This window comes from Condylura cristata, unplaced genomic scaffold (genome assembly GCF_000260355.1).
Source record: "Condylura cristata isolate star-nosed mole 26May11 unplaced genomic scaffold, ConCri1.0 scaffold00017, whole genome shotgun sequence".
In the NCBI taxonomy this organism is placed as follows: Eukaryota; Metazoa; Chordata; class Mammalia; order Eulipotyphla; family Talpidae; genus Condylura; species Condylura cristata.
In genome coordinates this window covers 31,983,621-32,000,376 of record NW_004567118.1, presented here as the reverse complement: position 1 = coordinate 32,000,376, position 16,756 = coordinate 31,983,621, and the positions used below count along the sequence as shown (strand labels likewise).

Here is a 16,756-nt window from a genome sequence, read left to right as displayed (position 1 = left end):
AAAGTGTGTGAGCCAATAAAAAGCATCCAGGTAGCTCTCATCTAAAAAAAAAAGGAAATGTGATTTCTGACATGTCTAGAAAGTTGCTCTTTTCTACTCCTCCAAGAACCTAATATTTAGCCAGAGTCTCGCTCTCCTGACATTCCCTGTGGTAATGGTCCAGGCTCAACCATCTCTGAAGTCAGCCACACATCTAGGTGACAGCAACAGGAACCACAAATCAGGGTCGCACAGAGAAGAAACTGCAGCACACAGATCACAGACGACAGTTTGACTTGGGGTCACACTTCTGCAAAGCAAATCTCAAGAGTTCTTAGTCTAAGACTTACAACAGAATGATGCACTGCTGAATACTCTGTTAACTTCTGGAACTCAGAACAGATACTACCTACAGGAAAGAGCCAGAGCCAATGTGTACAAAAAATATCATTTCTCCCTTAGGAAATGTTCTAAAAAATACATTTTCAGATCCAAGACCATACAGCTGCTGATTCCAGCCTAGTTGTTCTTGCATCCTCATCTTAGCCCTCTTATGGAACTGTTCTATTTCAGATGGAGAAACTGAGGCAGAAGCTAACTGACGCAGGGTCACAGAGGCAGCTAGTGGCAGAGTCAAGATCAGGTGATGAGCCCAACAACAAAAAGAGAAGGCTGCAGAGGGTCTGTACAAGCAAGATATGAGTCTTCCAGGCCACTTCCCATGAAACAGCCAGGGATTACCATAGTTTGGTGGCTCTCTGTGTTGTGTCCCTCAAACAGGTCTTTGTCAAAAGCTATTTCACCAAGGATCTGCAGTTCAGTTATATCTGTTAGTAACTATAAGAATGAAGGGGGGAGAGGGGAAAACATATTTTAGACAAGGGCATTATGGTTCTGTACAGCAATCATCATCTTTCCCTATAAATGTGTCCCTTCTCCAAAATGCCTCAGCCAGGTTAATGGCTTCAGTAACCACAAAATTCCCCAAGTCATTTAACTTCACGTCACACGCCCACTCACCTGCCCCAAGTCAGGCCTTTACAATTTTTTTTAACCTCCCTTGCAACTATCCCTTGTTCTCCATCCCCACTGCTGCTCCTTCAGCTCAGATGCCATCACTCTCATCCAGGTAACTGCAACATGTTAAACTTGCAGTTTAACTTCAGGATGGGTGCTCAGTGAAGACTTCTCTAAAAAGGTAACATCTGAGCTCCAGATAGGAAGAAGCCACACACATGTAGATGGGGGAGGGGGGTGGCAGCGCACTGCCATGCAGAAGGATCAAGTACAACCATCCTGTGGCCAGAACACTGAGGCTGTGGCACAGAAAAGCCGGAGCAGTGTACGCAGCGCACCCTAGCGGCTCGCAGGGATATAGCAGGGAGAAGAGAGCAGGTGGAGACGAAGGGGCGGAAGTCTGGCTGTGAAGTTAGGCAGGCCACTGAAGAGTGTGGATTTCAGTAAGTGCATTCAAATACTAACTAGAAAATAAAGGCAGTGAAGTGCACGGTGTTTGTTTAATATATATTTTTCTGTATATGTATATTATGTATAATATATATGTACAGATATTATGTGAAGAATGCTGGGAAGAAGCCTGGCAAGAGCAGAGACAAGAACAGGTGGAATGTCACTACAAGGGCCGAGCAGGAGCAGTGCCAGCTGCAGAAACAGACCTGGGGAGGTAGGGAAGGGAGGCGCTACAAGTCATGCCCAGCAAGCGGCTGGGGCAAGTCTTCCCGTTAAGTCACCGTGAACCACTGGGTAAGCAACAGGCTGGGATCTGAGACCTGTTCTGGATGTTATTTTTGAGACGCTATTAACGGTTCTCGGGAAGACGTCCTAGAAACAGACGTGAGCGGCTGCATTACCTGCTTAGCTTGGCGCAAGGAGAGCTCTGCAGTCACGGTTACATTTTCCTTAGCCGTGGTGATGCGACAGTACACTGAAAGCCAATCTTCCACATGCTGGAAAAGTCAAGTCTCATTAGCATACTCCTTTTTCGTGCGGAAAGCTGGAAATTTTATCGGAGCAGAAAGCCGCAGCCTTGGCAAAAGAGGTCCAAAGAGGAGGCTAAGGGTGTGTGTGTTGGGGGGTGGGGGGGGTGTTGGGAAGGAGGGGTCCTGGGCCGCCCAGCAAGTGCTTTGGGGGAAACTCAGAGAAGTAGAAGCCGGACACTCACGAACCATTTCAAGGCCTCCTCCCTCCCTCGGGACGGCCAAGCTCACCTGAACCGATTTGTTCCCACAGTAGCGCGTCTTCTTTTTGGTGCAGTTCGTGCTACTCTGCAACGAGAGCCATTGCACACTGGCAATGAAAAAGTCACACTGCGCCCGTCCGCCCTCTCCAAGCTCCCGCGGAGCTTCGCGGCGCGCGGCGGGGCGCTAGGACCCGGCGGGCGCGCGGGCCGGCGGGCACTAGGACCCGGCGGGCGCGCGGGCCGGCGGGCACTAGGACCCGGCGGGCGCGCGGGCCGGCGGGCACTAGGACCCGGCGGGCGCGCGCCTGCGTCTCGGGAAGCCTCGCGATGTTTGCGTTTGAAAGTCCGGGCGGGTGCCGGCCATGGCGGCGTCACTCCCGCGACCCGGGAGCCGGCTCTTCCGAACGTACGGAGCTGCCGGCAGCGGAGAGCCGCTGCGGCGGCCGGGCCGGGCGGCCGTGCAGTGGTTCAAGCCGCAGGGCCGGAAGTGTTTCTTCAGCAGCAGCAGCAGCAGCGACGGTGGCCCCTCGCCCTCTGTCGCCTCCGATGATCCTGACGACCCCGACTTCTCCGGCAGCCCGGTGGGTAGACGGCGACGGCGCGCTGGGAGTCGAGTCGCCCGGGACCAGCCCAGCCCGACGGCGACGCCCCGGCGCCTGAGGCTGCGAGCTCGGCCGCCGCAGAAGTGCAGCACCCCCTGCGGCCCGCTCGGCCCCCCGCCCTTCCCCAGCAGCCACCCGGGCCGCCTCAGCCCGGACCTCAGTGGGTGCCGGCGGCCCACGGACGGCGGCGAGCTGGGTACCAGCGCCTCCCTGTTCAGTTCTCCGGCCTCTCCCGGCCCCGGGTCCCCAGCGCCTGGAGACGGCAGCTTCTGTACGGACCCCTCCGCCTCTCTGGATGCAGCCTCGGAAGGTCCGAGCGACCTGCACTTCCCCGCAGCCACCCTGAACCAGCCACCTCTCCCCGGCTCCCCGGACGAAGCTACGGAGGGAGGCAGGTTCGCCAGGTTGGCTTCTCAAGCCCGTGCCAGCCTCAGGTCAGCTCTGTTTGGTTCTGCGGACTCAGGAAAGCCTGAGGATTCTGAGTTTGGGGCTGACGGGAAGCATATGAGGGATTCTTGCTGGGAGAGGAAACTGTTGGGAAAGAGACCGGAGACCCCAGATCTATCATGCCCCTGTAAGAATGGGACCACACACCAGGGCTCTTATCAAGAGACTGACTCTCGAAGGGCTATCCAGGTAGAATGTGAGGAGGCCAGTGGTTGCAAGGGCTGTCCTGGACCTGGGGAAATCAGCAGGCCTAAGAGAACAGGGCTGAGACGGAAAAGGAAGCATCAAGAGACAGAGGAAAGCTCCCTCCATGGCCACGGGTCTGAAAAAGGCCAGAAGGTGGGCAATGAGTCGTTCCACACCCAGGACCTGACTCGTGTGTTGAATGCCTGCTCATGGACCCAAACCAGAGCTTCCTTCAGTTTCCACAAGAAGAAGGTCGTGACTGCTGCATCCGAGGTGTGCGGCAACAATAGCATTGCCAGTTCTTTCTCTGGGTCCCTCCTAGCAGAATGTTCAAGCCCTCCTGTCATGAACAGAACCAACAGTGCCCTGTCCCCTTGGCACTCCTCATCCATGCATTTGCTAACCCCCTTAAAGGAGCTACATGTTGCAGATAAAAAGGAATTTGATGCTGAAAAGGTTTATGGGGAATGCAACCAGGAAGGTCCTGTCCCCTTTAGCTATTGCCTTCCCAGAGAAAAACTACAAAACTGTGAGAAGATTGGGGAAGGGGTGTTCGGAGAAGTGTTTCAAATAAATGTCAATCACACCCCCGTAGCCCTAAAAATCATTGCTATTGAAGGACCAGATTTAGTCAATGGTACGCAGCAGAAAACTTTCGAAGAAATCCTGCCCGAGATCATCATCTCCAAAGAGTTGAGCCTCCTGGCTGATGAGGTGACCAATCGCACAGAAGGCTTTATTGGGCTGAACTCAGTGCACTGTGTTCGAGGGTCCTACCCTCCCTTGCTCCTCAGAGCCTGGGACAACTATAACTCAACCAAAGGTTCTGCAAACAACCGGCCTGACTTTTTTAGGGAAGACCAACTTTTCATTGTGCTGGAATTTGAGTTTGGAGGGACTGACTTAGAGCAAATGAGTAAAAAGTTGTCCTCCCTGGCTACTGCAAAGAGCATTCTTCACCAGATCACGGCTTCTCTCGCCGTGGCAGAGACCTCACTGCACTTTGAGCACCGAGACTTACACTGGGGGAATGTGCTCTTAAAGAAAACCAGCCTCAGAGGACTCCAGTACACTCTCAACGGAAAGACAAGCACGATCCCCACTTGCGGGCTGCAAGTCAACATCATTGACTACACCCTGTCACGCCTGGAGCGGGATGGAATCGTAGTCTTCTGTGACATTTCCACGGATGAGGACCTGTTCACAGGTGAAGGTGACTACCAGTTTGAGATCTACAGGCTAATGAGAAAAGAGAACAACAACTGCTGGGGTGAATATCACCCTTACAATAATGTACTGTGGCTACATTACCTCACAGACAAGATTCTGAAGCAAATGACCTTCAAGACGAAGAGTAACACCCCTGCCATGAAGCAAATGAGGAGGAAGATTCTGAATTTCCACAGGACAATGCTGAACTTCAGTTCTGCCACAGATCTGCTCTGCCAGCACAGTCTGTTTAATTAAACTGAAGGTGCCTTGACCCCAGACTGAACGAGGACGACTTCTGAAGATCTGCAGCTATTTTCAAATCTCCAGAGCAGAGTGGAATTTCCCATTCTGAATATGTTTCTAATCAGCTATCCAAAGAAGAATTTTGCTTCCGAGAAAAAAACTGAAATGTTTTAACTTGTTAACAAATGTGCTTTAAAAATAAATTACATGGGGACAAGTATGTATAGCTTCTAAGCCCTTTTCCTAACTTAGCAGAGTCCCTTCTGCAAATTCCTTTCCATATTTTCATTTTTGAGTCTTGGCACTTGATGTGCAAAAAGTTAGTAAAGTTCAGGGGAGCTCAAGGCCTCATTTGCCATAGTGACCAGAGCCTGTTGCTGTGTACGGTGAGGCTGACTTGTGCGATGAGATGTCAGCCAGAACACAGGCCATAGCAAAGCTGAGGCCAAAAGAGACAGACTGGGGGAAGAGGGAAAAGGGGGGTGGCAGGCAGTTTATAGGGAGAAGTTCGAGAAACACCATATGCTTACCAAGCTCATTTGCCAGCAGAATTTATCAATTTTCAGTGGAAAAATAAATGTCTCCATAGCTATAAAAGATGCTTTGGATTTTTGCTTTTTTTTCCACCAAGGGAAAGAAAACCAAACTGTTGTTTTAAATGCTGTGCTAGATATTCCTTCTGAGCACGGCCATGGTCATTTACTCCTAATCCTGGTTAACTAATCCTGTGTTTACTCCTTTTCTAAACTATATTTGTTGCTTTTGAGTATCCATAACCAGTCTGGAAAGAGAAATGATGATGATAGAGTAAAGAAACAGAGGTACCTGAGTGGTTGTCAGTTTCCTCACTGTTAGAATCTGGAAATCTCGTAATTTGGTTGGAATACAGATGCACAGCTGGAATTCGGCACCAAAGCGATTTTCCCCTTGTATCTGCAAAATAAAATCAGAGGCGGAAGTCAAGGCTGGTGCTGCTTTACCTTCTGTAGTTTTGCAGGGATGCACATTACACACTTACGTTGAAGAGGAATTCTTTGGTCTCAGAAAGCTGCAGGCTTGTGTTCATGTACGTCACCGATGGTCTGCAATTGAGCGGACTTGTGTTAGGCCTCAAAGCCCCTTTCTTGTTTAAAGCAAACCTGAATGCTACCAATGGGATACACTAGAACAGGAGGTACCACTTAGGAGGAATTAAGACTTTCAGAACAGGTGGTGGCAGGGCAACTGGGGTCAGGTGAGCTATCTGAATTCTGTACACTCGGCCAGTTCTGTGCCGGTTCCTCAGAATGACCTTCCTTTTTCCTCACTTCTCAGTCCCACAGCCCCTCTTCCCTCAGCATCATGTCAGAATCCTTTCGTGGCAAGACCAGTTCACACTGTCCCACTGATGACACCAACTGTTAATGACCTGGAGATAGTGGACGCCTGGGTTCTAAGCTGCCTGCTCTCAGAGAAAGGCTGTGCTCCACCCTGACCATAGTTCCACCCACAAGCGAGAAGGCAAAGCAGCCCTGCAGGTGTTGGCCGCTCTGACACACTTACTTGGGAAGAAGTGCAATGAAAGCGTGCTTGACAGGAAGGCTGTGAGTGTTCATAGCCGAAGACTTTTTTTCATTGAAACTAGGAAATAAGAGTGTCCATTCATAGCACAGCTGCTTTGTACACATGGCTGCTTCTGGACCTTGGCTTCCCAGGGTCAGTGGCAGTCAGATAAGACCGGGAGAGGGATGTGTGAAATGGGATGAATTTTATGCTAATAAACAAAAGTTAAACTTAGGTGACCATATTGTAATATATACAGATAATGGAACTGTAATGTCAAATACCTGAAACGCTATAAACCAAACTTAATAAGAAATAATGGAGCTATACAATTAGAATACAACAGACTCACTGGGAGATCACACTTGGAGAAACACTGATTTTAAAAGGGCTTCTCAACACTGACATTTTGAACCAGATAACTCAGTGATACATTGTAGGGCATTTAGCAACTGCCCATTAACTGCCAGTAGCAGCCTTCTTCCCTCCCCCAAGGCATAGCAGGTTTTAAAAATGTCTCTAGGAGAACTCACTCTCTGTTAAGAACCTTCCCACCCCACTTACCTCCTCTGTTCCCCAAACATACATAAAGGTTTTACAGATGACAGAACTTTCTGAAGTTTAAAAGGACCAGAATTAGAACCCCAGCCCCAGGCTTGTTCTGTCCATACCAGACTATGTCATAGTTTTACTGTGTGTGTCGATGAAAGACCCTTTGGTGATCTTTGATAACAGGCAGGGAAAACTCAGTCATGGCAGGGGGACAGGGTCTATCTGTGGGCTCACTGAAGTTCCCACCTTCCAGGCAGTGAGGGACACGGTTTCCTCACATACATGGAGGGAGAGTTCTTCCAGGGCCACTCCCTCAGCTTGCTGCGACATACTTTACTTACTTGGTGACTGCCACAGTGATGCTGGCTGTCTTGCTTGGGAAGGTGGTCTCCTCTAGCTGCCACACCACTGAAATGTTTGCCTGTCATTTAAAAAAAAAAAAATGTCACCCTCTGTTCGGTTTCCTCACAGTCCACCTATAAGTGATACCGCCCAGTATTTCTCTTTTTCCTTCTGAGGTATTTTGCTTAGATTATCCCCTCCAGGTCAGGAAAAAGACAACACTTACAAGCTGATCAGAGATCTGAGGCATGGGAGGGGGGGTGGAAGGGGTCAAAATGGGAGGGAAGAGCATGAGGGCCTGTGGTGGTGATGGGTCCTGGGTGCTGTGGTGGCGTCAGAACCATGGGGACTACATCTGAGGGGAGAAGTCAAATACTGTACAAAAATGAACCATGATGTAGGGATACACTTTTTTTTCTAAGTCACTGATTCTTCTCTCTACCACTTGCAGTTCTGTTTCCTACTGCTACTCCCTGCTTCCTAACTGCTTCTTACTATCAAAGAGGCCTGGGAAATACCACTCAGGTCCATGTTTTCGTAGCACAGCCTGCTTCCACATCCCTTATTCCACATAAGCCTCACCAGAATAATCAGGGCGGAGGCGGTCCCCCTTTTCACAATGGAGGAAACCGCTGCAGAGGTTTCCCGCTGCCCTGAGATGGTCCATGATAGGCCATGACCTGCCCTCAGGACTATGGGGTGTGCCGTCTATACCACCCCCAACTCACTCTGCTGTGCTGGGGTGAGCCAGCAGCTTGTCGAAACCCATGTCCCCCACCCCAGTGCTCCCTCCTCTCAGCAAACTTGGCAGTTTTAAGCAGGGTTAGGGATTGACTGGAGAGTGAAAGGAAGTCAAACGTGACTCAGACTGACTGGGATGTAGGCACCAGCCTCAGTCGTGAGGAAAGTTAGCCAGACAAAACAGACTCACAGATGACCTCTTGAATATGGGGTGAGCAATCTTGCAGTTCATGACCAAGGTGGAAGCAGCTGGCTTCGGGTCATCACACTGAATGGTATGAGAAGGAGGCTGTGAACACAGAAGATACTATTACTAAAAGGGGAGCGGGATCGTTTCCTCACACCAGTTAAACATACAGATTTTTTTTCACACACCAGATACCATGCCAGGAGCTGGGACACTCGTCAGACTGTCCCTGTCTTCCTCATGAGCTGGGTAAGAGGGACCATGTAGGTAGTTGAGGAACTGAAATCCAGGCCTGGGAAGTGGCTTTGTGAAAGCAGTGCAGTGAGTGAGGAGCTTTAGAGGAAGATGGATTCCAACTGGGATAGGTCTGTAAAGTCTTCGTGATGGGGAAATTGTTGTTGCAGATGGGCCTGTGCAAATGCAGCCCCCACGATGGGCAGAAGCCAGCACCACGTACAGCCCTCACAACTGTGCTTCCTCATCCCCACTGAGTACACTGATCTGAGTGACTGTTTTCAGTCTTCACATGTTCCAGGGGAGACACTTAGGGGGTCATATGCTTTTTATATAATGGATGCTTGTCCTAGCCTAGGTCACCTAAGACCACCAGGGACAAACCTGTAGTTTTGTTAAGGGGAAGGCTGTCCTTAAGGAACTCTGCAGTCTTGTGGACTCCACCCCCTACTCCAGCTTTCTGGACCCTACACCCTACTCCAGGGATTGGAAACTACAACTCCCAGCAGTACCAGGGAGAGAACTGCAAGGACCCAAGGGCGGAGCTAGCAGGGATTCTGGGACATTGGGGGATAAATACCAAGTGATTGCATCTCTCTCTCCCTCTCTCCCTGGAAACGGCCCTCCAGACCTGTGTGGTCAGTCAGCCTAGCCATAAGGTATCCCAGTTACTTTGTATCCTGCTCTCTTTCCCTGGGTTGTTTCCTATTCCTCTCCCCTTTTGTAAATAAACCCATTATTGACCCCTTTGTGTATACCTGCAGTGTAACTGAATATTGAACACAGGGGTGAGGCCCCACAGGCAGGTGGCCCAGTCCACTCTGGGCTACCCTGTAACAGTATGACAAAGGTGGGTGGTCTATCTGACCAAACAAAGGGAGTGTTACAGCATTCTGTGGAAGTGGGGAGTCCAGTGAAATGAAACAATGTTTGAGCGGCTCAAAGCAAAGCAGGGCTGTGTGTAAACCAGTCAGTTAACATCAGTTCTGCTCTGAAATGTGGTCCCAGGAGCCCATCCCTTGGAAACTGTTAAGACAGGTGTGGAAGTTGTGTCCAGATTCTTTCATCTGAAGCTCTGTGCTTCACAGGGAATTGAGGCAATGTCACTTCAAGTGACTTAGACTCTGGCAAGAGTGAGTGAGTTTCATAAGTATGGGTTTAACTTTAAGCAGTGAAGTCTCTGATGGTCTGTTATTTTACAGAACAAAATCTGTGTCAACATACCCTATAGCTGTGGGGGGCCTTGAGAGAAATGCTGATTCATATTAACTTGGAACTAATTGGCTTTGTGTCTGTGATCTCAGCTGAGAAATGTCAGGGCTGAGTTTTATTTTCCCAATCCAGCCTCATTTATTAGAGATGCCCTGTCTCTTGGAATCTTGGTTGAGAAAGACTGCAGGCAGGGAGGGGGCAATTCTGCAGCGAAATGGTCTGTTGACGATCAGCAAGGTAGAGTTGTGTGGCTGGGGATTCATCTAGCTCATGATCACTGAGTAGATGGTTAAACGGGAGGAGGAAGGCCCATTGGGAGGAAGTCTCAGAGAAGCAGACAGGTGGGGAGAAAAAGCCAGGGTGGTGTGCTTTCAAAACTGCCATCATGGTTACCTTTTGTATCCTTTTAAACTGTAAGTTTCTGGAGTAATTTAAAGTCATGCTTGTCATGTAAGAGTCTTCTCCAAAGTTAACTAGGCTGATGTTCATGACCAGCTCCTTTGTGATTCCCACCACCAACTTCTGCCTGCACAGGTTGGCAAATAGACGTGTTACAGTTAATTTAATCCATAAAAAACCACAGTGCAATATGGTAGCACATTCTTAGATCAACTGTATAAATCATTCACCCAGCCTAGATTGTCTTTCCTCAACTAAGTAAATACCCCGACTGCCACCCTTTCCTCAGCCACTATGGGAGCTGATGATAATGGTGACCGTCTCTTTAGTGCTTACTATGTGCCAGGAATTGTTCTAAGTGCTTCTCCTACTCAATTAACCCTCATAATAATGCTACAGAATAGAATATTTAATCTCCATTTCCTGGAGAAGGAAACAGGAGCCAAGACAGGCTAACTAATTTGAAGTTTAGTGGTTTCAAAAGGGAGTTGGGAAAATCAGATCTAGTTCCTCATTCTACCACCAATTCACTGTGGCCCTAGGCAAGGTGCTTCATCACCCAAATTCATCCATTTCACACGCACCTGCAGGAGTCTGCTCTGTGCCACATACCCTCCTTCACACTGGAGGTCAGCGCTCAGGACACAGTGTCCCTGCCCTTTCCCTGCCCTCTGCTTTCCTGCCCACAGAATCACTCAGGTCCTTCTCCCTTCATTGTGGGGTACTGTGGGGCCCCACAGCACAGAGCTACTCCACGTAATTGAGATTGACAGGCAAAAAGGACAACTGAAATGTTCAAAGACGAAATGGGACAGAAGCCAGAGATGGCCAGGCCGTACCTGCCTGCAGACCAAAAAAGAGAGTCGCGGGCAAACCAGAGGGTGATGAGTTCAGTTTGGAGAGTGGTGAGAGGTGCCTGTGCCATAATCAGGTCAGCTGGGTATACTCTTCAGAGCCCACAAAAGATCCAGGCCACTGACATATTCTAAACTGGGTGTGAGGAGCAATTGCAGAGGACCCTGGATGCAAACACTTACGCAGGCACACGTGGTCATCCAGAGAGAAGGGTCTGCAGTTTGCCTTGCGTTTTTTTTTTTTTTTTTTACATCTATATCTAAACAAAAAGGTCCAAAACCACTGAGACTACTAGCGTGCTAAGAATTCAGCTCAGTAGAACCTTTGGAACGAGACTGCTGTGTACACTAGGGGGTGGTGGAGAGCCAGCTGTGCCGCCTCACAAGAAGTTGGCTGGGAGGGCAGCTCTTGGCTGTAATTAATTTCCTGTTGGAAACAGCTGTGTCTGCTTGTTAGGCTGGAGTCCAAAGCACTTAAAGGTCTTGAATCAGATCCTCAATGATTGAGATGGGCAGGCTAAGCTGTCCACAGTTGAAACACAAGTCCTGCAAATGTCTACGAGAGGGCTTACCAGGGCTTGGAGAACAGTCCTTCCCCCAGGTGCCAATGCTGGCCCACTCGCCAGCAGCGCCAGGTGGCACACACAACGCGGGTTACCAGGAGGGCATTGTAAGGCCATCCATCTCCAAGCCAAACTCATACAGTCTCTCCTTTCCAACTCTTCCAGAAGCTTCCCAGCTTTAGTTGGCGGCACCTCCATCATTCTAGAACTCAGTGTTGTCTGACAAACTCTTACAGTAACAGAAGTGGGCTGTGCTGTCCCATGTCACTAGCCACAGGTGCATATTCAACACTTGAAGTCCACTAGTGCAAATGAGGAACTTAAATGTTCCTTTCAGTTCATTTAAATTCAAATAGGCAATTGCCACTACAGCCTGCAGTATTGAACAGCACCGCCCCTAGACGCTAGGGCTGCAACTTTGAAGGCTTTAGTGAAGTAGTCAGACCTTTTTGGTCACTAGCCTCTGTGCTAATGCAGAGGGGGCCTGGGAGCGTGGACGCCTGGAGCAGGGGTGTGGGCATGCGTCAGTGTGCAAACTGGAGCCTAGAGGCCAGGACTGTAAGGGCAGCGACACTCAGCACAGAGGACAAGAGACGACAGAAGAGGTAAGACTAACATGCCAGAGAGAGTAAAGATTCATGGGGTGGGGAGGCTCGGATGCTCCCCCACCTGGCCCTTGGCTGCCTCCTTGTGTACCAGCCCATGTGCCAGTGGACTTGGCTCCCTGAGAGCATTAAAGCCTGAAAACCCACTGAGGGCTCCAGGACTCCTTTATCAGTCTGCTCGAATTGATAGGGAACCTGCCCTGTGCCTGCACAACTTCCTAGACCCCTCGCTTTCTCATTCCCACATCCAACCTGTTAGTAAATCTGGTGGAACACAAGTTCCAGGGCCCTCCCTGGCGGTGCAAAGGATTAAAGCACACCAAAACCAACTGAGCCACGGCCGCTTCAGCATGAATTCGATCCCCACCCTGGAGGTGACCCACATGGCGTGGCAGACCTCTCCTGACCTGCCCGCTGCTCCCCTCAGCAGTGTGCTTCGTCAGTCGCCCTGTTCTGCTCCCCACTCTGCCTCTGGTGAATCCTCTCACCGCCCCTGCGCCTCTGCCCTGTACCCCACTTCTGTATGCATAAATAAATCTTTAAAAAAGAAAACAAGTTCCAAGTAGAACCAACTTCACTGCTGCCACCCTGACCAGATGCCACCTCCGCTCACGTGGGTGACAACTCCTTCCCGCTGCCCAGCTGTGCCTTTGTCCCTACAGCCTATTTGCAACACATAAGCGTGATCTTGTCAAAGTGCAAGACCATGTCACTGCTCTGGCTCCCCAGATCACAGTGAAAGCCCCCGTGGAGGGCCGCCTGATCCGGCCGCTTCTCCCCGTGTGTCCCCTCTCCCCCACGTCACTGAACTACACCAGCATCCAGGCTGTCCTCCCTCCTGCCAGCAGGCTCCCATGTCAGGCTTCCTTCAGAAACCCACATGGCTCACTGCTCCACCTCCTCCTGCGCGTACCAGAATGTCACCTCAGAAAACCTGTCCCTGGACAGTCAGTTTAAAACTGTACTCCCTCCCACCTTCCCTGCCTTATTTTTCGTCAAGTACATCCTCCCTGACAGGACTTTATTATCTTCTCCCCTTAAAAGCACCAGGGCAGGGATTTTTGTCTGTGTGATTCACTGGATTGCTTGGCACAGAGTGGATATTCCATAAATAGTTAATGAATTCATTAAATAAGAGGACTAGGAAGTGCATCAAGGAAACAATTACTTCCCCCTGAGGCAGTCCTAGGAACAGGAGACCCTGGGCGATGCAAATAACATCATGGGGGATAATGACCACTGTGATCCCAACAGGCCCTCAACTACTGAGTCTGCTCCCTAGTGAGATGGTAAACCAAAACCCTTTGTGGGTCACTAGAGGAAGTGGGCAGTCAGTTGTGGTGGGGGTGTGGGGGTGCCCAGGTAAGTCCTCAGGAAGAGGCCAGTGGCAGAAATGCTGATGAACAGGTCCACTCACGGAGAGACGGTGGAGGTCAACCGTAAGTCAGCGATGCAGTAGAGTTTATTCCTGCAGTCCTTCTCGTAGGGCAGCTGTAACCAGACAGAGGGGCAGGGTCAGCCAGATGGCACACCCCCACCAACCTCGCTGCACGAGCCCCCCAAGAACACGCCTGCCCCTGCTGACTCGGAGAAGGGACACTCCGGGGAGCTGGAGGAAGGGGGGCAAAGGCTGTGCCCTTGGCCAGGAGAGCGAGGGCCTGATCGGCCCTGTGAGGACAGTGGGTCCTACAACACAGGCACACCACAGGTTTGGCCTCTGACCAAGGCGAAAACAGGCGGTGGCCTTCGTGGAATGTGGGAAAACCAAGCTCTCGTGTCGTGTGAATTGAGAAGCAATATTCACAACCTGGAACATGCTGAGAGGAAAGCCCTGGAAAGGGAAGCTTCCTGAGCCCAGCCAGAAGAGGCCAGAGCAGCAGGACACAATGAGGGATACCCAACCAAATATGTCAAGGTCCTGCGGGGCCCTCTGGCCCCGTGGCTAGGGCCTTTTGGGGGTACTAACTAGTCCCCTTACACTCTTGCCTACTACTAACACACTAACTCCATTTTTTTTAATTTGTTTTTTTCTAACAACTAATTCAGATAGTCACATAGGGCCCGAAAGACTCAGTCCAGGTTCAAAGATATTTGAACTAACTTTATAAAGGAATTGGGTCATGAGGGGAAGAGGGAAGAATTTTATTATGAAGGAAATTACTAACACACTGACTCCATTTTTTTAATTTGTTTTTTTCTAACAACTAATTCAGATAATCACATAGGGCCCAAAAGACTCAGCCCAGGTTCAGAGCTATTTGAACAAATTTTATAAAGGAATTGGGTCATGAGGGGAAGAGGGAGGAATTTTATTATGAAGGAAACAGCCAGCTCCTTCGCTGGGGAGTCTGTGTTGCTCTCCCCATTGCCAATGATTTCCTCAGCAACTTTTTGCACAGGCTGTTACCATGACCTGGATCAAGCATGCGAACCCAAAACTAGAAAGAAAGTCTACTTCCTGGAGAAGGAAGATGCATTTTGCAGAAATGAGAGCTTGGAACTCTGACTGGGTCAAAGTTTAGGAAGATATTTTTAGTTTTGTTTTTAATATAGCCAAGTAAGCTGTTTTCTTTCACACAACCCCAGAGAAAGAGGGCTAAACCCGCCTAAGCTCTGAGCTAGAACTCATCCTCCAGAGACTTCTATCCCTAACCTAACACCAAAACATTGCTCCTAACTTGTAATTTTCATTTAACAATAAATGGCAGTTTCTTGGAAAAGAAAATCACTTCTCACCCATTCTATCAATGTGGCCATGCAAGAGAATGTCTTTGTGTTTTTAGGAAATATATACTAAAGTACTGAGGGGTGATAGCTCTGTAATTTACACCCAAATGTTTCAAAAATATAAATGTGTATAATATGTTATAGTGTATGTATATTAAAATGAGGTAGGTACGAAAGAGAATAATAAAGCGAATGTGATCAAATGTTAACATTAGCATTTGGGGAATCTGGATAAAGAATGCCTAGTTCTTTGGACTATTTTTATAACTTTTCAGGAGGTCAAATATACCAAAATGAAAAACAGAATATAAGGGTGGCTAGTTAGTTCAGTTGTTTAGGTTGTGGTGCTTATTTAAAAAAACAGAATAAATACACTTAGTGATAAGCTGCTTATACACAAACTGTCATCACATTAATTCTTCCAACCATTTGTGAACCATCTAATCTGTCACACCAAAATTATTGTAATTCTTTACAAAATAAATATACTATTATAAATTTAGAGTAAATTCTCTTGTCACGCTCAAGGAACCTGATTATGCCTCTACCTGGGCAGGTGAGCAGGGACAGGGTCACCGGTCACGTCACTCTCCTTTCTCTGTGCTATCTGTGACTGATACTGATAGTGCCCAAAGCTGGCGCTAAAGATTTACATACTTTCTTTGCTCTAGAGAAAATCTGTAAAAATATTGGACAGTCATGGGTATCCTATGATTACTTGGAAAAGATATTCAGGTTGCCTAAAGTTTTCTCATACCAGCAGGAACTAATTTTGGCTTTATATTTCTGGAGACTCGGTTCATTCCAAGCGACTAAAATTGTGATTACTTTTTAAGGCTCAAGTTGTTTGTCACTTCTTTGGCCCTTGTTTAAATGAAGACTAACAGAATCCCCTAGGGGCCAGGGCCTGGGTGGGGACAAAATCACCTTAAAGGTCATAGAATTGGGAAACTTGACTGTTTGTTTTCTCCCTCTGCTTCCTCTGACTAATGAAAATGTTCCTGTGCCATCCCTGGCCTGCTAGAGAACAGGTTTGGTGGGCAAGATATTCAGCCCAAAGGCCCCACAGGCGGCTGCATGGGCAGCTTGGCTCCCGTCCAGTTCCTACCCAGGACCCCACCACACCATCGTCACAGCATATTAAACTTCATTAAATGTGCAGCCGGCACTTTTTGTGAACATAAAAGAACTAGCATTGGGATGGTTTGGAGACCTATGGACTGACCAGTGAAATCCAGGCAAATGAGCAAATGAACTCAGTTTCCCCATTTGTTCAGTGCTCTGAAGACCCTCCCAACTCTAACATTCTTTGAAGTTAGGGAGCAGGTAGTTGGGGGCGACTCCCAGAGGGTCTTATCCTGGCTGTGGGCTGAGTCACCTGGAAGATGGCAGAGGGCTCCGTGTAGTGGTCCAGGATGGGCTGGGCACTGTCCCCTGGGTCCCTGGGCGCGTGCAGTTGGTAGCTGACCTTGATGCTGATACTGGAGAAGCAGTCTTCCTCACAGAGCTGACAGTAATGGAAAAGGACAGTACTTACAATGTTGACAGAGTCATAAGAACTAATCCACCAAGTGGTGAGTCAGAAGCCCTAACTATCTTTCAAATAAACTAAGCCAAAGGGAAATTTCTTCCAACCAAGCTCAGGGAGCCCTGGAAGAATATTCTGATCTCCTGGAGCCTAAGGCCCCATAACACTTTCTGGTACCAACACCAATCACTAAAGGAGCCAGGTATCATGTCCAGAGCTCTAGGCCCTGCCAGGTCCTGAATATCAACAAACATACATTATCATGTCTCTTGGCACCTTTATCTGGAGGAATTTTTTTTTACATGGGTTAATTATTTTTTTTAAGATTTATTTTTTATTTTATGCATACAGAACTGGGGTACAAGCCAGAGGTGCTGGGGCGGTGAGAGGATTCACCAGAG

The 16,756-nt window shown here is 48.9% G+C and overlaps 2 protein-coding genes across 2 annotated transcripts in view; one reads left to right on the top strand and one right to left on the bottom strand.

Moving 5' to 3' along the window:
• ITGAE (integrin, alpha E (antigen CD103, human mucosal lymphocyte antigen 1; alpha polypeptide)) overlaps positions 1-16,756 on the bottom strand; it is a 55,165-nt gene that overhangs the window by 4,794 nt on the left and 33,615 nt on the right. The window contains exons 20-30 of the mRNA XM_012726094.1: positions 16,206-16,334; positions 13,518-13,591; positions 10,073-10,205; positions 8,237-8,335; positions 7,305-7,384; positions 6,412-6,489; positions 5,888-5,951; positions 5,695-5,802; positions 2,208-2,264; positions 1,851-1,946; positions 721-816 (exon numbers count right to left, since the gene is read on the bottom strand). Coding sequence (XP_012581548.1) covers positions 721-816; positions 1,851-1,946; positions 2,208-2,264; positions 5,695-5,802; positions 5,888-5,951; positions 6,412-6,489; positions 7,305-7,384; positions 8,237-8,335; positions 10,073-10,205; positions 13,518-13,591; positions 16,206-16,334 — 1,014 coding nt within the window. The remainder of the gene's footprint in view (positions 1-720; positions 817-1,850; positions 1,947-2,207; positions 2,265-5,694; positions 5,803-5,887; positions 5,952-6,411; positions 6,490-7,304; positions 7,385-8,236; positions 8,336-10,072; positions 10,206-13,517; positions 13,592-16,205; positions 16,335-16,756) is intronic.
• GSG2 (germ cell associated 2 (haspin)) lies at positions 2,542-5,417 on the top strand. Its single transcript, XM_012726167.1, has one exon. It carries the CDS (start codon positions 2,542-2,544, stop codon positions 4,879-4,881), a length of 2,340 nt encoding a protein of 779 aa, XP_012581621.1. The 3' UTR covers positions 4,882-5,417.

What these genes read in the sequence shown, in the direction of transcription:
- GSG2 (XM_012726167.1), top strand. Translation starts at nt 2,542, where the DNA reads ATGGCGGCGTCACTCCCGCGACCCGGGAGCCGGCTCTTCCGAACGTAC.